Here is a 16310-nt window from a genome sequence, read left to right as displayed (position 1 = left end):
GGAAGTTGGGATCCTGAAGTTCCTGTGTGACCAAGCTTCATGTTTTGCTCAATGAAGGAGAAACTAGTTCTGTTATGGAGCCCACTAGCTCAGTCCTTTTCCCGGGCTGGGGATGAGTCTGAGATTCATCTGCTGTGGTTCATCAATGAGAGTGTCTGGGAGGTGTGTCCTCTCCATCACCACCGCCGCACTGGTTTGTGAGTCGAGTCCTTTAACTGTGGCTGGTGCCGTCTTGACTGACCGAATATGATGTCATATATTGTTTTATTATATGGTGACATCTTTGTGAATAGGGAAACATTGGCAGAAGATGTGGACTCAAGTCTGAAGTGAGAAAGTCAGTTGAAGACAACTTATTTTCTGAAATTTACACTTAAAAAAGGAAAAGAAAATGTAGTTATTCTCCGTTAAAACAAACGTTTGTTTTCCCTGGTGTTGTGCACGTGCATAATACTCCAAACTTACATATTTGCTATCTAATGTGGAGCTGTCAATTTTAATTCTAGAATAGTGTCCTTCATTTAGGCAATACAAATACATTTGTTTGGATTTCATCAAATTGGATGAAATTAAATAAATGATGATCATTTTATTTGTTCCATAAATTAAAAACAACGTACATCAGAATTGGGTTTTCTCGATTGACAGAATGTTATGGCATCAACTAGCTGAGCTGAGCACAGTCTCCAGTCACAAACAGGGCTGTATCAGTGAACTTTCATTATTTCATCTACTAGAATAAAACACAAAAAAAATCTTGCTTAACATATTTCACAGACAGATACTGCATGTAGCTGTGACTGAAAAACACACAAAAGACACTCAAATCAAAATTGTAATTTATTTACTGTCATTTGAACATCATCACTTTCCAAAATAGAAAAAGCTTCTGTGCAACCTGGACATGTCTTGGAACGTTATTTAAAGCTCACTGTATTTACAGTATCTGCTACGAAGCAAGAGACTACGCAGTGCGTTGAAAAACAGCACGAGTCTATACAAAATAAAAATTCACAGCCCACTTCCTGAGAGCTTTCTGCTTCAACTATTTACACATGTACAAGAAATGGCCGACTCATATTCATATTCATCAGTCAGAGAGCGGGTGTTAACATGCAACAAAGCAGAGATAAAGCTCACAATTCTGTTTTCTTGTCAAGACCATACAGCTTTTGTGTGTCAGTGTCATGACAGTCACAAGTGACTGTTGTGTTATCTTGTCGTCACTGGCCATGACTTTCATCTGGACCCACCAGGATTTATTTTAATCGTCGCACCACTCAAAACGGATTGGCTTGTCCAGGTGAATCCTGGTCTGGTGCTGGTGTCATCCACAGAGCTCAGGCTCTGATCAGGACTTGTTGGAGCTGGATGAAAGCAGCAGTGGGGGAGTCACATCCAGGCCCTGCAGAGGCGCTGGCAGTCCGTTTATCAAAGAGGGGAACTGCAGAGAGATAAGTCAAATGACATGTAGCTTTCTAAACTACCTTGTCAGCGTTTTAGCATGAGAGATTAGACACCATGATAGCGACGTTCAACAACCAACCACCCGACCCGGCCCTCACAAACAGGAAGTCACCCTCCCCCTCCACTGCTTCAACGGAAACGGATACATCTGTAACTTATTTTGACGCAGACACAGTGAATCACACACGCGCAACCAAACTGGAACTTGACTTGACCGAGCAAATGCCGTCTTGACATTGATATGCTTCGGACAAAAAATTGTTTTAAAAATGTGCATGATTATTTAATAATTTCATGAAAACACATACATGCTATTTTGACATAAAATTGGAGGAAATAAATTAAAACGAGTGTCCAACTATGCAACAATATTGTAAATACATTTGTTGGAGGAAAAAAAAGTTAAATAACACTAACCGCAAATGTTAAATTGAGAGGAAAAGTAAATATCAAATATGACTTGATGGTGACCATCCAGAAAATTGACCATCCAAAATTGAATAACTTGTGCCTCGTCCTATTTCACATATTTCCTGAAGATTTCATCCAAATCTGTACTTTTCAAGTCATTTTAAACATGGACAAAAAAAGAGACAAACCGATGCCGTTGAAAACATAATTCCTCAGCAAAAAAAAGAAAGAAGAGAAATATTGACAGAAAGCTAATGAAAGCAACATAGAACAAATGAAAATAAAAAGAAGGCACAAAAGAGGATGAATTTAAAAAAAGATTGAAATGGAGGCATTTAATGAGAAAACTACAGAGGTGTAAATGTTACCTGGAAGAGCGGGCTGTTGCTCTGCTGCTGGGCCGGACTTGAAGGACCACCTGGACTCAGACTGGACCAGAACGACAGCAGAGGATTTGGGGTGAACAGCAGTCCAGGTGGAGTCTGAGAAAAAGAACATTTTTTTTTTTTTAAATCACGTCTTTTAGATGTAATGAAAAAGGTGGAAATACGCCCTCTAGTGGACCATGCTGCAGGTGCAACACTAGTTCACCTTTTGAAAAAAAGCTTTATCAATGCGCCTCTCACTATTATTTACCAGAGTCACTCTTGGTCATTGTATGAGCATTTTGCTAACAGTAGTTCAACCCCACTACAGCTCCCTACTAGCTAGCACCACCCTTTTCCTTGGAGTTTAGCAGAATGACATCTTCAAAACTTACTTCACCCATTTTTGCCGAATTGACTTCAGGCACAGATGCCTGGTCTTCGCTACTGCTTTATACTGCATCAGCATATGAGCAACATCAACATTAGACTAGCACTTCATCCACGTTTGAGACAGACTTACATTCTTTATTTTGTTCTTTTATGTTTAACAGCATCCCACATTCACTGCCGTAAGCGCATTAGATCATTCCTTTTGTTTTGAGGAAAAAACAAAACATTCAAATAATATTCATGTTTGACGTACAAGTCTTATGTGTTTCTTATCTTGTTGAAAATTACATTTTCTTGAGTTTTCTTGAAAGCAGGGTAGCAGACCGCGCCATTTTGTTGGAGGTTCGTATTAGTGACTGTCATAAGCTGCTGACACGACTTCCTGTCAAACCAGTAACGCTTTCTTACGCATCACTTCTTGTTTCTCTGCGCTTCACTTCCTGTCATTTCCTGGCAAAACACTTTTCCTGGGTGGACAAAATATGAATCTGAGAGACTCTGATTTCAAGTCTGTGAAATTCACTGAGAGACCGAGGCTCTATTTTGATGGACCTATTTTGAGGTGAAAATAAATAATGATCATTTCAGGGTTTTGCTATAGATTCAACATGTTTTTACAGCACCACTGCAGGTACACACCAAAGACATTTCTGCAGCCAGGTTCAGTTAGCGAGGGCTGCCTTTTTAGTACTAGATATAAATTTCAGTATTAATATATACACATCCAAAAAAAGACAGATGTTTTCATTGATCGATAATTTCATCACCAGATTTACTCATTTCAATGCTATAGTAGTGAAATGTGTACTTGAGGATTAACACTTGAAGACATGTTTTTCAGCTTCAACAAGAGCATTCTTCTCCTTCCTGTTCCTCTGCCCCTCACTTCCTGTCCCTTCCTGTCACAACACTACTTTCCGGACGGGTCACACTCAAGTCTCTGCAAGAGAAGCATGTTAGAAAACAAGTTCTAATGCAAAAATAAATACATAAAATAGATGTCTTGATGTGTACGGTTGAAGTTTATGCAGGGTGAAATGGATTTTTGGATACAATTTTGTACAATTAAAATAAAAAAATTAAATTAAAAAGTGCTTGGTTTGTGCTCTGTCCTGCCCTCAGCCGTACACAAGCCCCCGAGATATGAAAACTCCTACACCTGCAGGGCAGCCTCATTTCCAACCAGGACATAACTGATGGATCTGTGCGCAGTCATCAGTCATGAGGAGTAAGTCGAGGTGAGGAGAGGATGTCCTCCATTTACCGGCTGTTTTCTAGTTTGGGCCTAGTCCGTTTGACTCTGGCTGCTGTCCACACAGCAGATAAGAACATTTTTTGTGACAGTGAAATACACATTATTAAAGTAAGAACAAAAGATGATAATTTGATTTACTTTTATTTGAGCCATAAAATAACTGGAGGGTTGATAGTTTGAATATAGATTTGCACTTGAATGAATCCAAGCTCAAATCAGATCCTCTAAAAGTATTGGATTTTGGAGGAAGCATATTTGTCGACACAGAAATGGTATAATTCCCGGTCAAAGTGGGACGCAATATTATTTCAGGACTAAAGCACGGCCCAAGCTTTCTGGACTAGATTCAGAATCCCCACAGACCCCGCTCTTGTCAGAGCTGCTGAGTCGGGACCAAGATCTGAAACCTAAAACCGATAATCTCTGGGATCAAACTCAGCGCGGAGTGATGGTCCTCGTTTCTGTGAGTCCGTCAGGGGAAGGTCTGTTCAGACTGTTTGTGGAACTTCCGGAACATATGGCTTCACTTATAAACCACCTCCCCTCTTTCCGCTCACCTCGCTCTCCATCTCCTCCCTGTCTGCTATTTGAAATTTCCTGAGCCTGGCTCTCCCACTGCCCGAGACATCCAGACACACTCAGGCCTACCTGTGCTGAGAGGAAGGCGGGGGTCAGGGATCCAGACGGCAGGGATGGACTGTTGAGGGCAAGGGAGACCAGGTCATTGACCGTCAGGTAGAGGGAAGGAGAGGGGATCTCCAGGCCTTTGGGTTTCCGCGTTTTAGAGACCCTGCCGTGTGTGAGACCCTTCCTCTCTGGTGTGGCCACGCTCCTGGACCGCTCCCTCGGCCCGGACGACAGGTTTAAAGGTTGTGCGTTGGACTCCGACTCGTCCCCCTTGGTTGTGCAAACCGGACTCTGGGGTGGCGACGGAGATGATTTCACTTTACGGGGCGACAGCCCTAAAGATTTTAGGGGCGTGGCCGGGCTGAATCTGATGACGGTGGAGTTGTCGTCATGGAGGTCCACACCAGGTTCAGCCTTGGGGGACAGATGGAGATCCAAGACCTGGTGCTGGCGGGGTGGAGGGACCTGACCTTGTCTGCCCCCGTCCTCATCTCCACTCTCCGACTCTGACATGGTGACCCGGCTGTCCTCACCGGCCCGCCCGGCTTCCACCAGCGCAGGGTCCATCCTCAGGATGTCCGGGAATGATACAAACTTGTAGACAAATTTCTGGCCGATCACTTTTCGAATGATGTTCTGCAGTTGAAAGAGAGAAGAAGATGCAAAGTGAAACCTCATTCTGGCACTTAACTCGACTCACCCACCGTAACGTAACTCAATTTAGAGTCTATTGGTCATATGAAGTACGACATGCACAGACAGCTAAAACGCCTGAGACAATGTTTGAAGATTTAGTCCAATACACATTTGTGAATTCTATGATATGATTTTAACATATTTAGGATGTGGGTTTTGAATTCTGATTTTAGCAAAAAGAAGCAACACACAAATTTTAGGTACAAAATGACAAAACAAAAGTAAATCCTTGACCCACATTTCTGAGCTCTCATACTCATCTGAATGAATAAACATATAAAGTTGTGAAATGCGCTTGATATTGAATTAAGAAATGAGCTGTAAAGTTTAGCTGGTGTCAACTAGCCAAATTTGATTCTTCTGAAAATCTCTATTTTTTCCTAAAACACAATCATTATGTTGAAAGCAATTGAGTCTGTGCGTGTGGATTTGCGCTCACTGACTTTGTCGTAGTAGTAGCGAAGCGCTCTGCTCAGCTTGTCATAGTTCATGTTGGTCTTGTTCTTCCTCAGCCCCCACAGCTTGGCTACCTCCTCTGACTTGATCAGCTTGAACTCGCCGTCGTTGGACGTCCAGCAAATGAGGTGCTTGTGGCTTTGGTCGAGCAGCAGCTGCAGCAGGAACTGCCAGAGTGTGATGGAGCTCTCCATGATGTCGCCAGAGACACAGGAGATCTGTGAGAACATCCCAGATTAATACGGTTCTTTCACCACTCTTAACTCTTTACTGGGTCTGACAGCATCAAGCTTCATTTTCACACCTGACTCTTGGACCCTATCACCACCCTCAGCCCCAGCCCATTTCCCATATAGTCATATGTCGAACCAACTTCTACTGCTTTGGTTCTGAAGCCTAAATTCATCACTGAAGGGAGAGAAGTGATTACCTTACTTTACTTCCGTCACTGCTCACAGTGTGATTTCACAATCTGAGGAGTGTGTGTGATTTACATTGCCAGTGGGCTGAGCAGAGGTTGGTTACCATGGTGACAAAGCAGGATGTGGTCAGTGACCTTGCGCCAAGTTAAGCACCACTTTAAATGACGCGCTCACCGAAAACACACACACACACTTACTCACACTCCTGCTTTCCACACTATTTCCTCCCAATTTTGATTTGACTTTCTGTCTCACACACACTTGGCTCAGGTGGGTGTGTTGAGATGTGAACACTGTCAGTGAGTCTAAATGAGGACTTCCTGTCATTCACCACACAGGGGCGTCTTCTCCGGATTGAGGAACTTCCGTCTGTGCAAAGTAAAGGACTTCCTCTTCCTGTCACTGGAGACAACCACACACACTCCTGTTTATCGACAGCAGACTAGCTCCGACAGACTTCCGCATTCCTATATTCAATATCTGAAATATAAATTAGCCATGTAAGAAATCCAATACAAATAGTTTGAAGGAGAAAAGAGACGTCTTCATGACAAATTTAAAAAAGTGAAAATATGTGAATAACTACATCAATTAAAGTGATAGAAAGACCCATGAAGCAAGGTAGTTTATGCCACAAGGAAGATAAATACAACATAAGAAAAAATAAATGTAATATATCAGGATTATTATTAATTATAAAATTACAAATAATTGTATAGTTTTTGTCAAAACTATACCATTAAACAATCAACTAAACAAGTTTATATGATAAGGGGGAATCATAATAAAATGTCAAAATAAAAATTAATATTAAAAAAATAGGAGCGTACTATATGAACTTGAAAGAGGAAAATGATGGAATATTAGACCAAGTGAAATAAAAATTTCAGTGAAAGACTCACACAAGGAGATCAAAGAGAAGATGAGTCGAGCGATATCGACAGAGTCAGAGTAAAACGGAAATCAAATTTGAGGGGAAACAACTGGTGGTTTGACACCTACTTGGTTCAGTAGACTAATAAATGCGCCCTAAATATTTCTTCACTGTAATATCTGTGCTGATGTATGAGTGTGCATAAATGTGAGGAGCGATGGAGAATCTGAAACGGCTCTTTGTTTGCGTCGGTGAGTCATTTTCAAGACGTTGTCTGCTGCCAGCTCCGATCCGGAAGGTAATTAGTCTGCTGAGGTCTAGACGGACCAGAAAGTCTTCCCGAACTTTTTAAAGGAGCCACGGCACATGACAGCATGTTCGCCAACGTCGCTTTCTTTCATCGCGACTCTGCGTCTTCACTCCCAAAACACACTTTTACGCACGGCTTTTACGCACACGGGTTTGCTACTTCACGCGCGGCCGTTTCATCAGGAAGTCAAAGACACACTTGAAGGTTCCACGACAACATAAAAGAAAAGACATGAAGGGTTTTTCTCCCTCAAGTTGGAGTGAAACTCACCCTGCTGCTGCTCCCGAGTCCGTCACTGACTGAGTGCGAGTGAGAGTGAGCGAGTGTGTGTGCGTGTGTGTGTCAGTGTGGGCTGTGTGTGTTGTGTTTGGGCTCCATGCTGCTGCCTGAAAGCGGATCCGCAGCTTTTTTTTTTTTCTTGTTTTTTTTTTTCGTCCGTCTCTGCTGCCACAGAACAGGAAGTCAGGACGCATAGACGGACAACCGGCGCACTTCCTCTGGCGCAGTATTCCCGTCTGTGCTTGTGCGCGTGTCTGAGAAACGGGGCGCTTTTTTCTTTTTTTCAATAACTTTATTTACAAAGTCAACCAATTCACTACCTTTGTTGCAAAATACTAAGGACTTTTAATCACACTGTGTCCTTCTGCTGAAAATGTTATTTGCTACTGTAATACTCGTGTCCAACCCAGGATCAGGGGCCGAATCTGGCCAGTCAAGTCATTTTGTGGCGCCCGCAAGAGCTAAACATCTCATTTAAAAAGTTGAAGTGCAATTAAAAGCTACATCACAGATAAAGCATGTCGATCCACTTCATCCACCAGACCATCAGGAAGCTGAACTCTCCATCCACACTGACCTCTCAACCTGCACCACAGTATTGACAGTGAAACATTAGAATGTCAGACTTATGTACACCTTGTTACGCCATTATGTGCCTTGTTACATGCGCTATGCTACCCTGTTGCAGGAGTGTCTTCTGTCCACATCACTGTTTACATTACAATAATTTCTTTGTGGTTTTTTTTGCACAATTCTGCTCTTTTTAGTGCCCACATTACGCTGTCACTCTTACACTCCCAATGGCACCTTAATTGTTGGCACTCTCATTGTTAACTCACTTTTTTTTTTACGGTTCTCTCCCGACTATTACACTATTAAGCTATTTACATCAAGTGCAATTAGCATTAAGCTATTGCACTGTGCACTAGTTGCCTTGTCACTGCACTCTGCTGCTATTTTTTATCAACTCATCATGCAAGTGACAGTCATATATATTGTTTATGTTGTATTTCATACATGGTTTAACGTCACATATGTCACCACACAGGCCGTTGAGTAATGGCATTTCAATCCTCTTTATGTAATGCATATGGCAGAATTGATAATAAAAGCTACCTTACCTTACCTTGATATCATAACCTGCAAATATAGTTCAAGACAGGCTAGTAAGTGAAGGTTATAAATGTAACTGATCAAAATGTAAACTTACTCCATATTGATGCAGGTAGAAGGGAATTTGAAGCGCTACTATAAGGAAACCACGTGTCCTCTGCGTCTTGAGTCAGTGGTGGACGTGGACAAATTGTGTATTTTGAAGTTAACCACAGAGAAGCCTGGTGTTAAAATTATCCATCAAATGGACACTGATAGTGGATTGTGAGTAAACTAGTTTGTCCGAAAAAAGGCTCCCATTTACAGACTGTTTTATGGATAATGAATTTTGTTCAGCCTAGTTGTTATGCTGCCCGGTGAAAGTGATGGGCTAAACCTGAATGCATGGCCGTGAGGGTCAGAACTAATCAGAAGGTTTGGGTTCAAGTTAGACATTTCTCTGACTGAGTGTGTGGGTGACAGGCAAGAGGGGCGGCAGTACTAGAATACAGTATCAGTCTAATATGGAAGACATAGCCACACAGGCAAGATTGGGGTGAACACGAGACCATGGGTCTTGTGCCACACAACACAGGGTCAAGTAAAAATGGACTAGTAGAAACAACTCAACAGGACACAGGTGTGGAGTGGGTGTGGTGACCAGATAGTAGGAGTGAAACATCTGTTAGGGGTGAAGTCAGGAGTGACAAGCTGATGACAATACAGAATAAACCTTTGATATTTAGACCACATTTATAAATGTCACCTTCTAAATTCTAGAAGTAGTTTTGTGGTGATGTCTGCTAGAATAGATGTACAGATTTGTTACATCCCAATAATAACAGCTGGGGATGGCTGTGTTAGGAACAGACCATGTGACAGGTGTAGAAATAATGGCTCCATTATTGGTGGCAAAATGTGTCATACAATAAACTGGCTGTATTGGACTGAATAATGATTTCATTCAACATCTCACGCCTTGAGAAAGTCTTATAAACCTATACACGTTGGTGTGAACACTTCACAGACGAGTGGTGAGTTGAGTGAGGGTTGAGTTAAATCAGTCAGAAAAAGCGAGCTTTGTCATCATTTTTTAAATAACAAAAGACTATGCATTAATGAATGGCAATATCTTGGGCGACATTTATCAATTTAGCAGGCTTTTTACGTACTGCTGTGACACCGAGGTCAATGAACTGCCAGTGAGACGACATTTTAGAGAGGTTACACTCTTAATCGTCATTGAGTCATTTATGTGTAATAGAACACTCAGTCGCGTCGATCTTTTATAGTTTACTTATAGCTTTTAGATTTTAGGACAGATGTGTGGGAGATAGCTCACGAAACTGTGATATAATTTGTGTACAGAAGGATCTTAATTTTCAACATAATTCCTCAAAATCGGTCAAGAGTGAGACATCTTCTTGCGCTTAAACAACTTTGACTCGACTTAAGCCCCGCCCCTTCCTTGGGACGTCAACAGCGGCAAATTTTGTCTTCTCCTGCGGCTGTGTCTGTACAATGGAGACGCGATGGCGAAAAGTTCACTCCGTGACGGGAGTGATACCGAGGTCGCGGCACGGGCACCGGGCGGTCGCCATACGGGAACTGATAATTGTTTTCGGCGGTGGGAATGAAGGAATAGCTGAGGACCTCCATGTTTACAACACGGGTGAGCTAACTAACGGTAGCTTAGCAGCCTAGCGGCTAATGTTTTTAGCATCTCGACTAAGCAACTTGACGTTCTCCGGTCACCTATTGTCAGCGTTCGCCTTTAAAACCATAAATAATATAAGATCTGATTGAAGTACGTTTTCTTGCAGATCGAATTATATCGACATAAGTTCAGGTCATTAAACAAAAGAATATATCATTGGGATCGAAGCATTTTAGCAATTTAAGCAACTTTCAGGCATTAAAACTGTTATCCATATTACTCTTGTTCGATTCAATAAATATATTTAGGACAGTTCTATTTTTTTGTTGAATTCGGATGGTGTTGATTGTATGACGGTTGCGGATTCGAATGCAGTCAGAGACAACTCTGGCTTTGGTTGGGCTGAACCTGCCATTGGGTGGAGCTTGTATGTCGATAAAACGATGACTCTAAATTGTTGAGAACGTGTGATGTCTGATGGAACAGTTGACGTGTCCATGTTGTCCTGGATCTCTCTCCTAAAATGAATATATCTTTACATCTAGTTTTACATCTATAAATTTACATTTTTCTGTTCTACAATGATAAATCGCTGACGCGATTCTTGCTCTCATTCTTAATTATCATTAAAACATAGGTGAAAAATGACTTAAACCTGCCGGATGATTCAGTTTCTGTAATTTAAAGAGTAAGCTAGAGAGTATGTGATGAGGATATGATGTTATGATGCACATATTGTAAAGCGAGAGTGACTAATCTATCCTGAAAGTATAACTGCTGATGCAGGAGAATGGTCTGTGTTATCGACTCTCGTATGCCTCATATAGTCCCTTATTTTATTGCAGTATCAAAGCAGTGGTTCCTTCCTGCCGTGAGGGGCGATATCCCACCTGGCTGTGCGTCCCATGGCTTTGTATGTGAAGGTACAAGAATACTTGTATTTGGTGGCATGGTGGAGTTTGGCAAATACACTAACAACCTTTATGAACTTCAGGTAGGTCTGCCCTGCAACTGTTGAATTCATCGCTTCCAAATGTGTTCATATTGAATATAGAACAATTTCCTCCCCAGGCTAGCAGGTGGCTGTGGAAGAAGTTAAAACCTCGAGTGCCTCGGAATGGTTCACCCCCGTGCCCTCGGATTGGGCATAGCTTCACCCTGGCGGGCAACAAATGTTATTTGTTTGGAGGAATGGCCAATGACAGTGATGATCCCAATGGAAATATTCCAAGGTGTGGTAGATAATGTCAGTTCTTCCGCACTTTTTGTTATTCCCTAAATGTGGTTCCCAATGGGTGAGATTCCACTTAACTGGAATGTGTAATATGTCAATGGTTTGATCAAATTTAGTTTCTTTTAAAAGTTTTGATTCTTTTTCTTTTGAATTCATTCCTCTTTCAGCTCTATATTTGAGCATGTCTTACTATTATAAACCTCTACTCTCACTAGTATTACTGCTATTGTCAGCTGAGTGAAACCGTGTTTAAATGTAAGTATTTCTTTGAATTGTGTCTTTTCCTGTCCAAATCTTATAATCTCAGATACATGGCGGACTTCTTTGAGCTGGAGCTGCAGTCAGGATCAGGTGCCAGAGCTTGGAACATTCCAGACACAAAGGGTGGGGGGCCGTCAGCACGAGAGTCCCACACAGCGGTGGCGTACACCAATGCAGGATCTCCAAAACTTTACATCTTTGGAGGGATGCAGGGACACAGGCTGAATGACATGTGGCAGCTTGATCTTGGTATGCTTTACTCTACAGCTGTCCAGAACATAAATGCAAAAAACAGCTCAAGCATTCACCCTGTTTTCCAGACACAATGGTTTGGTCGTTACCCAACATACAGGGTTCCACACCAACAGCCAGAAGTCTTCACTCTGCAACTGTCATTGGAAACAGGTCAGAGAGAAACGCCAACGATTGATGCTGATGTTCCCCTACTGTGCAACCTGACCAATGAAGAATCATACTGCTTGCAGGATGTTTATTTTTGGCGGCTGGATTCGCGCTCCAGAATCTGAACAATCAGGTCCAAGTCAACCTGAGTGGATCTGCTCAAACTCCTTAAGCATCCTTGATCTTGGTGCGTTCCCTATATGTTTAAATGAAAAGGCAAAATCAACACCCACTGTGACATAGTAGTCACCAAAGTAAATAATAGTTGCTTTTAGTCAAAATTTTTTAGTCAACAGTAGTCAATAATGTTAACAGATACTCAGTAACTGGTGATGAGATTGAGAGGTTGAGATTATTCTCTCCTGTCTCACTGTACATATCTGACATTATCAGGTGCTAAAGGGGTCGAGATTAAGTTGCACTCCTGCCATCTACAGATGAGTTATGTCAGTTAATGTTGTAGTCATAGCAGACATTCATCAATTCACCCAGTTATCGTTAACTTGTTCAGTGTAATTCAATATGAATTGAATGATTGTAACATTATTTTTTATTTTGTTGCTGTGATATTATTGTTGTGGCGATATTTTGTGTTTACTGTAATCATGTCGTGTAAATCTGATTTTGTGATAGACCGAACTGGCTGAAGGATTTTAGATCGGTAGTATTATGAAACACTTTCAGTATGACCTGCTTCCTCTCTTGCTTTGCGAGTCCACAGGTGAAAGCCACTTCCTGTCATCTGAAGAAGTAGACTGTTGTTGTTTGTTAACATTATGTTTTTCTCCCGCAGACACCATGAGCTGGCAGAGTCAGGGACCGGAGCAGCTGGATGACATCGTGTCCCAGCCACAGAGTCAAGCAGCCCAGACAGATGACCTGTATGCCAGCTGGCCAAAAGCCAGGGCTGGCCACTGTGCCGCCAGTGTGGGTTCCAGGATGTATGTTTGGAGTGGCCGAGATGGCTACAGGAAGAACTGCAACTACCAGGTCTGCTGCAAGGATCTCTGGTACCTGGAGACAGGTGAGACGCAGCGGATGCTGTCTCTTTGAAAGGTCTAATCGGAACGAATAGTTATCTTTGTGTTTCTTCAGAGCGGCCCACAACTCCTGAAGCAGTGCAACTCATCAAATCCACGGTCAGCATGCTCCATGTAGCATGGCGCCCCCTGATGGCAGCAGACTGCTACCTGCTTCAGATTCAGCCTGTGTCTGTTGCTGCACCTCAGGGCGATCAGAGCAGAACAGATGGACAGGAAGCCAAAGATAAAGATTCCACAGGTTCACACTGTTTTGTTTCAATGAAGTTGGTGAACAGTGAAAGTAAACATTTGTCTCTCTCCAGGTGTGCCTCAACCTAAAAGTGATGCTGCTCATAACAAGGACACAACATACTTGGTAGGCGGTTGATGATAAAGTAGCGTTTTCTAAAAATAAATAAAAATGTTGTTCATTCCTCCTCTTTTGGTTTTAGAATGAGTCAACACAGCAGAAGAAATCCTCCAAAGTGTCCAATGGTTCAAAAGAAGCACAGATAAATGGCAAAAAGAATGCTGCGAGTGAGACAGACAAGAGCTCAGACTCCAAACACTGTGGTAAACCTGTAAACCGATCTCTCTGTGTGGACTGTTGAATCTGACTTAAGTCCAATCTAAGGGTGTCTGTATCGCTTTGACAGAAAACCTTGATCACCAACAAAGCGCAAGTCCAGCCGTGTGGCACGATGTGGGCGTGTTTAAAACTCTGTTTAGTGAAGTCAGCCACTTCTTCCTACCGGCAGATTCTGACGAAGTGACTGCAACCGGCCGCCCTCCTGGCAATAAAGAGGTGAGAAGGGAGTTGTTTGTATTATTGTGAAAGTAGCTATCAAGCCAAATATTTAACATTGAGGAGGGTTATGTGTTTGGGTATTTTATGTCCTGAAAACATAAAAATCCAAAATACTGTATATGCCTTTACTGGTCATCTCCACTCTCATTTAAACTCTCAACCCTCTGCCACCTCCAATTGGTCATCACAGAGGAAAAAGCGGCCTGGGCCTCTGGACTATCAAGACCGGGACAAGCAGGATCTGACTCCGGGTCAGACTTACAGGTTCAGAGTAGCAGGCATCAACTGCTTCGGCCAGGGAGACTTCAGCGCGGTCAGTGAGTTCAAAACCTGCCTGCCAGGATTCCCTGGAGCGCCATCGGCTGTTAAGATTAACAAGGTGACTGACCCAGAAAATGAAGTGGAATGTTTTACATTTACCAACGTGGCCCACCTTCCTCTGCCCAGGTGAACGATCTAGTCCACATCACATGGGAGGCTCCTCCGTCTCCATCAGGGCGCATCCTGGAGTACTCCATGTACATGGCGGTGAAGAAGAGCCGCTCCGCCAGCTCCGACCGTCCAGGAGAGCTGGCGTTTATCCACATCTACCGTGGCACCAAGACATCTTGCTCCGTCAACTCCACCCAGTTGGAGAATGCGCACATCGACTTCTCTGCCTCCAATCGACCGGCTGTCGTCTTCCGCATTGCTGCTAAGAACGAAATGGGCTATGGGCCTGCCACGCAGATCCGCTGGATCCAAGGTGGAGTGAACAGAAATCTTTTTTTTTTTTTTTTTAATCTGACATTATTTTTTCCTATATGTCTGTTCAGATCCCAGTAAAGTGAGATCTGGGTCGAAGACAGACAGCGCCATCACTCACCAGGATGAAGCGGACAGGTGATCTGATATCTCTGTATGTTCTGCATGTGATGATGGTGACCCTGACATGATTTCTAAGAAGATGTATTTATAGTGAACACTGGTGTGTGCACAATGTTCCTGCCTTCCTCCCCTGGTAGTCCAGTCCAGTCAATGCAAACCATAAAGTGAATGAGTTGGAGTAAATGCTTAGTACGCAGTTTGAAGTCTTCTGCTGAGTACTCAAGTACGGACGAATGTTCCTTTGTCATATTGTTATTCTGATTATTCTGATCTTTTGGTAAAATAAAGCAATTTGAAATAAAAACTGAAATAAGTTAAATATATTCTGTGTTGAGGAGGATTGAACATTACGTTTTCATGGTACTGTAGCGATAAATTCTGTTAACTCCTGTGAATTACTTTTTTTCATTAACATTGTCTTTTCTTTTTCACGCAGCTCCAGCTGAAACTCTGGGCTTGAGAGGCATCTGTTTTCGGCACATTCTGTTTACTGTTTACTTAAGCTAAATTATTTTGCGTATTTATATTTTCTCAAGCTATTTGATTGTGAGAGAATTTGAGTTCAATGAGTTTTATTTAATGTGTGGTTTCATGTAAAACTTTACGGTGCTCCGTCACACACGTATTTCATTTTTTATTTTATAATTTTTATCTCAAGTTGCAGATGTTAGCTTGCGAGTTTAGTCATACTGATAAATCAATGAAACCAAATGTTTCTTTTTTTCCCCTTTATAATTCCTCCATAAGAATTGCTTCAGTTTTTGAAAATTTTCAGCGAACACTGAGTCATGGTCTGAAGCTTTTCACTGAAATATTTGTGTCTTGTCTTTCATTTTCTACAATTTGAGCTATGCACAGATTTACAGCCATGGGAATCTACTCAAAGCTTTGCACTATAAATGTCATATTAATCACAGTCAATATTGCTTCTTTGTCATGTTGCGTAGTCTGAGCCCAGAGATGAACGTATCCTTACTTTTTTGTCACCTTTATCCATTCAAATGTAATCTAAACCACTAGTAATGCACTTGAGCCTTATTAAACCTTTAACTGTGTTTCTTATGCAGCACTTAATGTCTATTTTTCTGTTTTATAGTAAGGATATTCTAAACCTGCTATTAAGGGAGAGCAATTTCTGTTCGCTGTAATCTTTTGTTTTTAATTTGCTGTGTTCATACTCATCTCCATATAAAATATTGTATTTGTCAGTTGTTTGTATTAAATGTATTCTTTGAAATACTTTGGTGAATTCACAACACAGTTCACTGTCATATCAGAGTTCCAGTTCCACATGTATTTTCATGTTTGTGTTGATAAGCAGCTGAAAGCGATCCACTTTTATTGAACATTCATGCTCTCACATCCTTCCAAAACGGTTACTCATTTTTTAAATATATTTCAATAACAGTTAC

The 16310-nt window shown here is 41.9% G+C and overlaps 2 protein-coding genes across 7 annotated transcripts; one reads left to right on the top strand and one right to left on the bottom strand.

Annotated features, from left to right (window-relative positions):
- Positions 1–822: 822 nt before the first annotated feature.
- LOC128758123 (ETS domain-containing protein Elk-3-like) lies at positions 823–7790 on the bottom strand. 5 transcript variants are annotated; one of them, XM_053863962.1, is made up of 5 exons: positions 7547–7790; positions 5658–5888; positions 4540–5154; positions 2247–2360; positions 823–1444 (listed from the first exon to the last, which is right to left on the bottom strand). In XM_053863962.1, the coding sequence occupies exons 2-5, from the start codon at positions 5862–5864 to the stop codon at positions 1352–1354; spliced, it is 1029 nt and encodes a 342-aa protein (XP_053719937.1). In that variant the 5' UTR covers positions 5865–5888; positions 7547–7790; the 3' UTR covers positions 823–1351. The 5 variants fall into 5 exon arrangements, 1 of the variants encoding a protein (XP_053719937.1); XR_008414442.1 differs by having other exon boundaries at positions 1401–1444; positions 2247–3576; XR_008414439.1 differs by having other exon boundaries at positions 1401–1444; positions 2247–5154.
- Positions 7791–10122: 2332 nt separating this feature from the next.
- hcfc2 (host cell factor C2) lies at positions 10123–16306 on the top strand. 2 transcript variants are annotated; one of them, XM_053862702.1, is made up of 15 exons: positions 10123–10319; positions 11150–11298; positions 11376–11536; positions 11846–12048; positions 12120–12204; positions 12285–12388; positions 12995–13225; positions 13297–13482; positions 13547–13599; positions 13676–13796; positions 13880–14028; positions 14222–14410; positions 14479–14776; positions 14847–14913; positions 15335–16306. In XM_053862702.1, the coding sequence occupies exons 1-15, from the start codon at positions 10169–10171 to the stop codon at positions 15342–15344; spliced, it is 2157 nt and encodes a 718-aa protein (XP_053718677.1). In that variant the 5' UTR covers positions 10123–10168; the 3' UTR covers positions 15345–16306. The 2 variants fall into 2 exon arrangements, with proteins under 2 accessions (XP_053718677.1, XP_053718679.1); XM_053862704.1 differs by having other exon boundaries at positions 14847–14929.
- The last annotated feature ends 4 nt before the right edge of the window (positions 16307–16310 follow it).

Source organism: Synchiropus splendidus, chromosome 4 (assembly GCF_027744825.2).
Source record: "Synchiropus splendidus isolate RoL2022-P1 chromosome 4, RoL_Sspl_1.0, whole genome shotgun sequence".
NCBI classification, from domain to species: Eukaryota; Metazoa; Chordata; class Actinopteri; order Syngnathiformes; family Callionymidae; genus Synchiropus; species Synchiropus splendidus.
This window is presented reverse-complemented; position numbering and strand designations above follow the sequence as displayed.

What these genes read in the sequence shown, in the direction of transcription:
- hcfc2 (XM_053862702.1), top strand. Translation starts at nt 10,169, where the DNA reads ATGGAGACGCGATGGCGAAAAGTTCACTCCGTGACGGGAGTGATACCG. An exon ending in CATGTGGCAGCTTGATCTTG is followed by an intron (nt 12,049 to 12,119) that starts GTATGCTTTACT and finishes CCTGTTTTCCAG; the next exon opens with ACACAATGGTTTGGTCGTTA. An exon ending in CGGCTGTTAAGATTAACAAG is followed by an intron (nt 14,411 to 14,478) that starts GTGACTGACCCA and finishes TCCTCTGCCCAG; the next exon opens with GTGAACGATCTAGTCCACAT.
- LOC128758123 (XM_053863962.1), bottom strand. Translation starts at nt 5,864, where the DNA reads ATGGAGAGCTCCATCACACTCTGGCAGTTCCTGCTGCAGCTGCTGCTC. An exon ending in CCGCCTTCCTCTCAGCACAG is followed by an intron (nt 2,361 to 4,539) that starts GTAGGCCTGAGT and finishes TCTTTTTCTCAG; the next exon opens with ACTCCACCTGGACTGCTGTT. An exon ending in GCAACAGCCCGCTCTTCCAG is followed by an intron (nt 1,445 to 2,246) that starts GTAACATTTACA and finishes ATCTCTCTGCAG; the next exon opens with TTCCCCTCTTTGATAAACGG.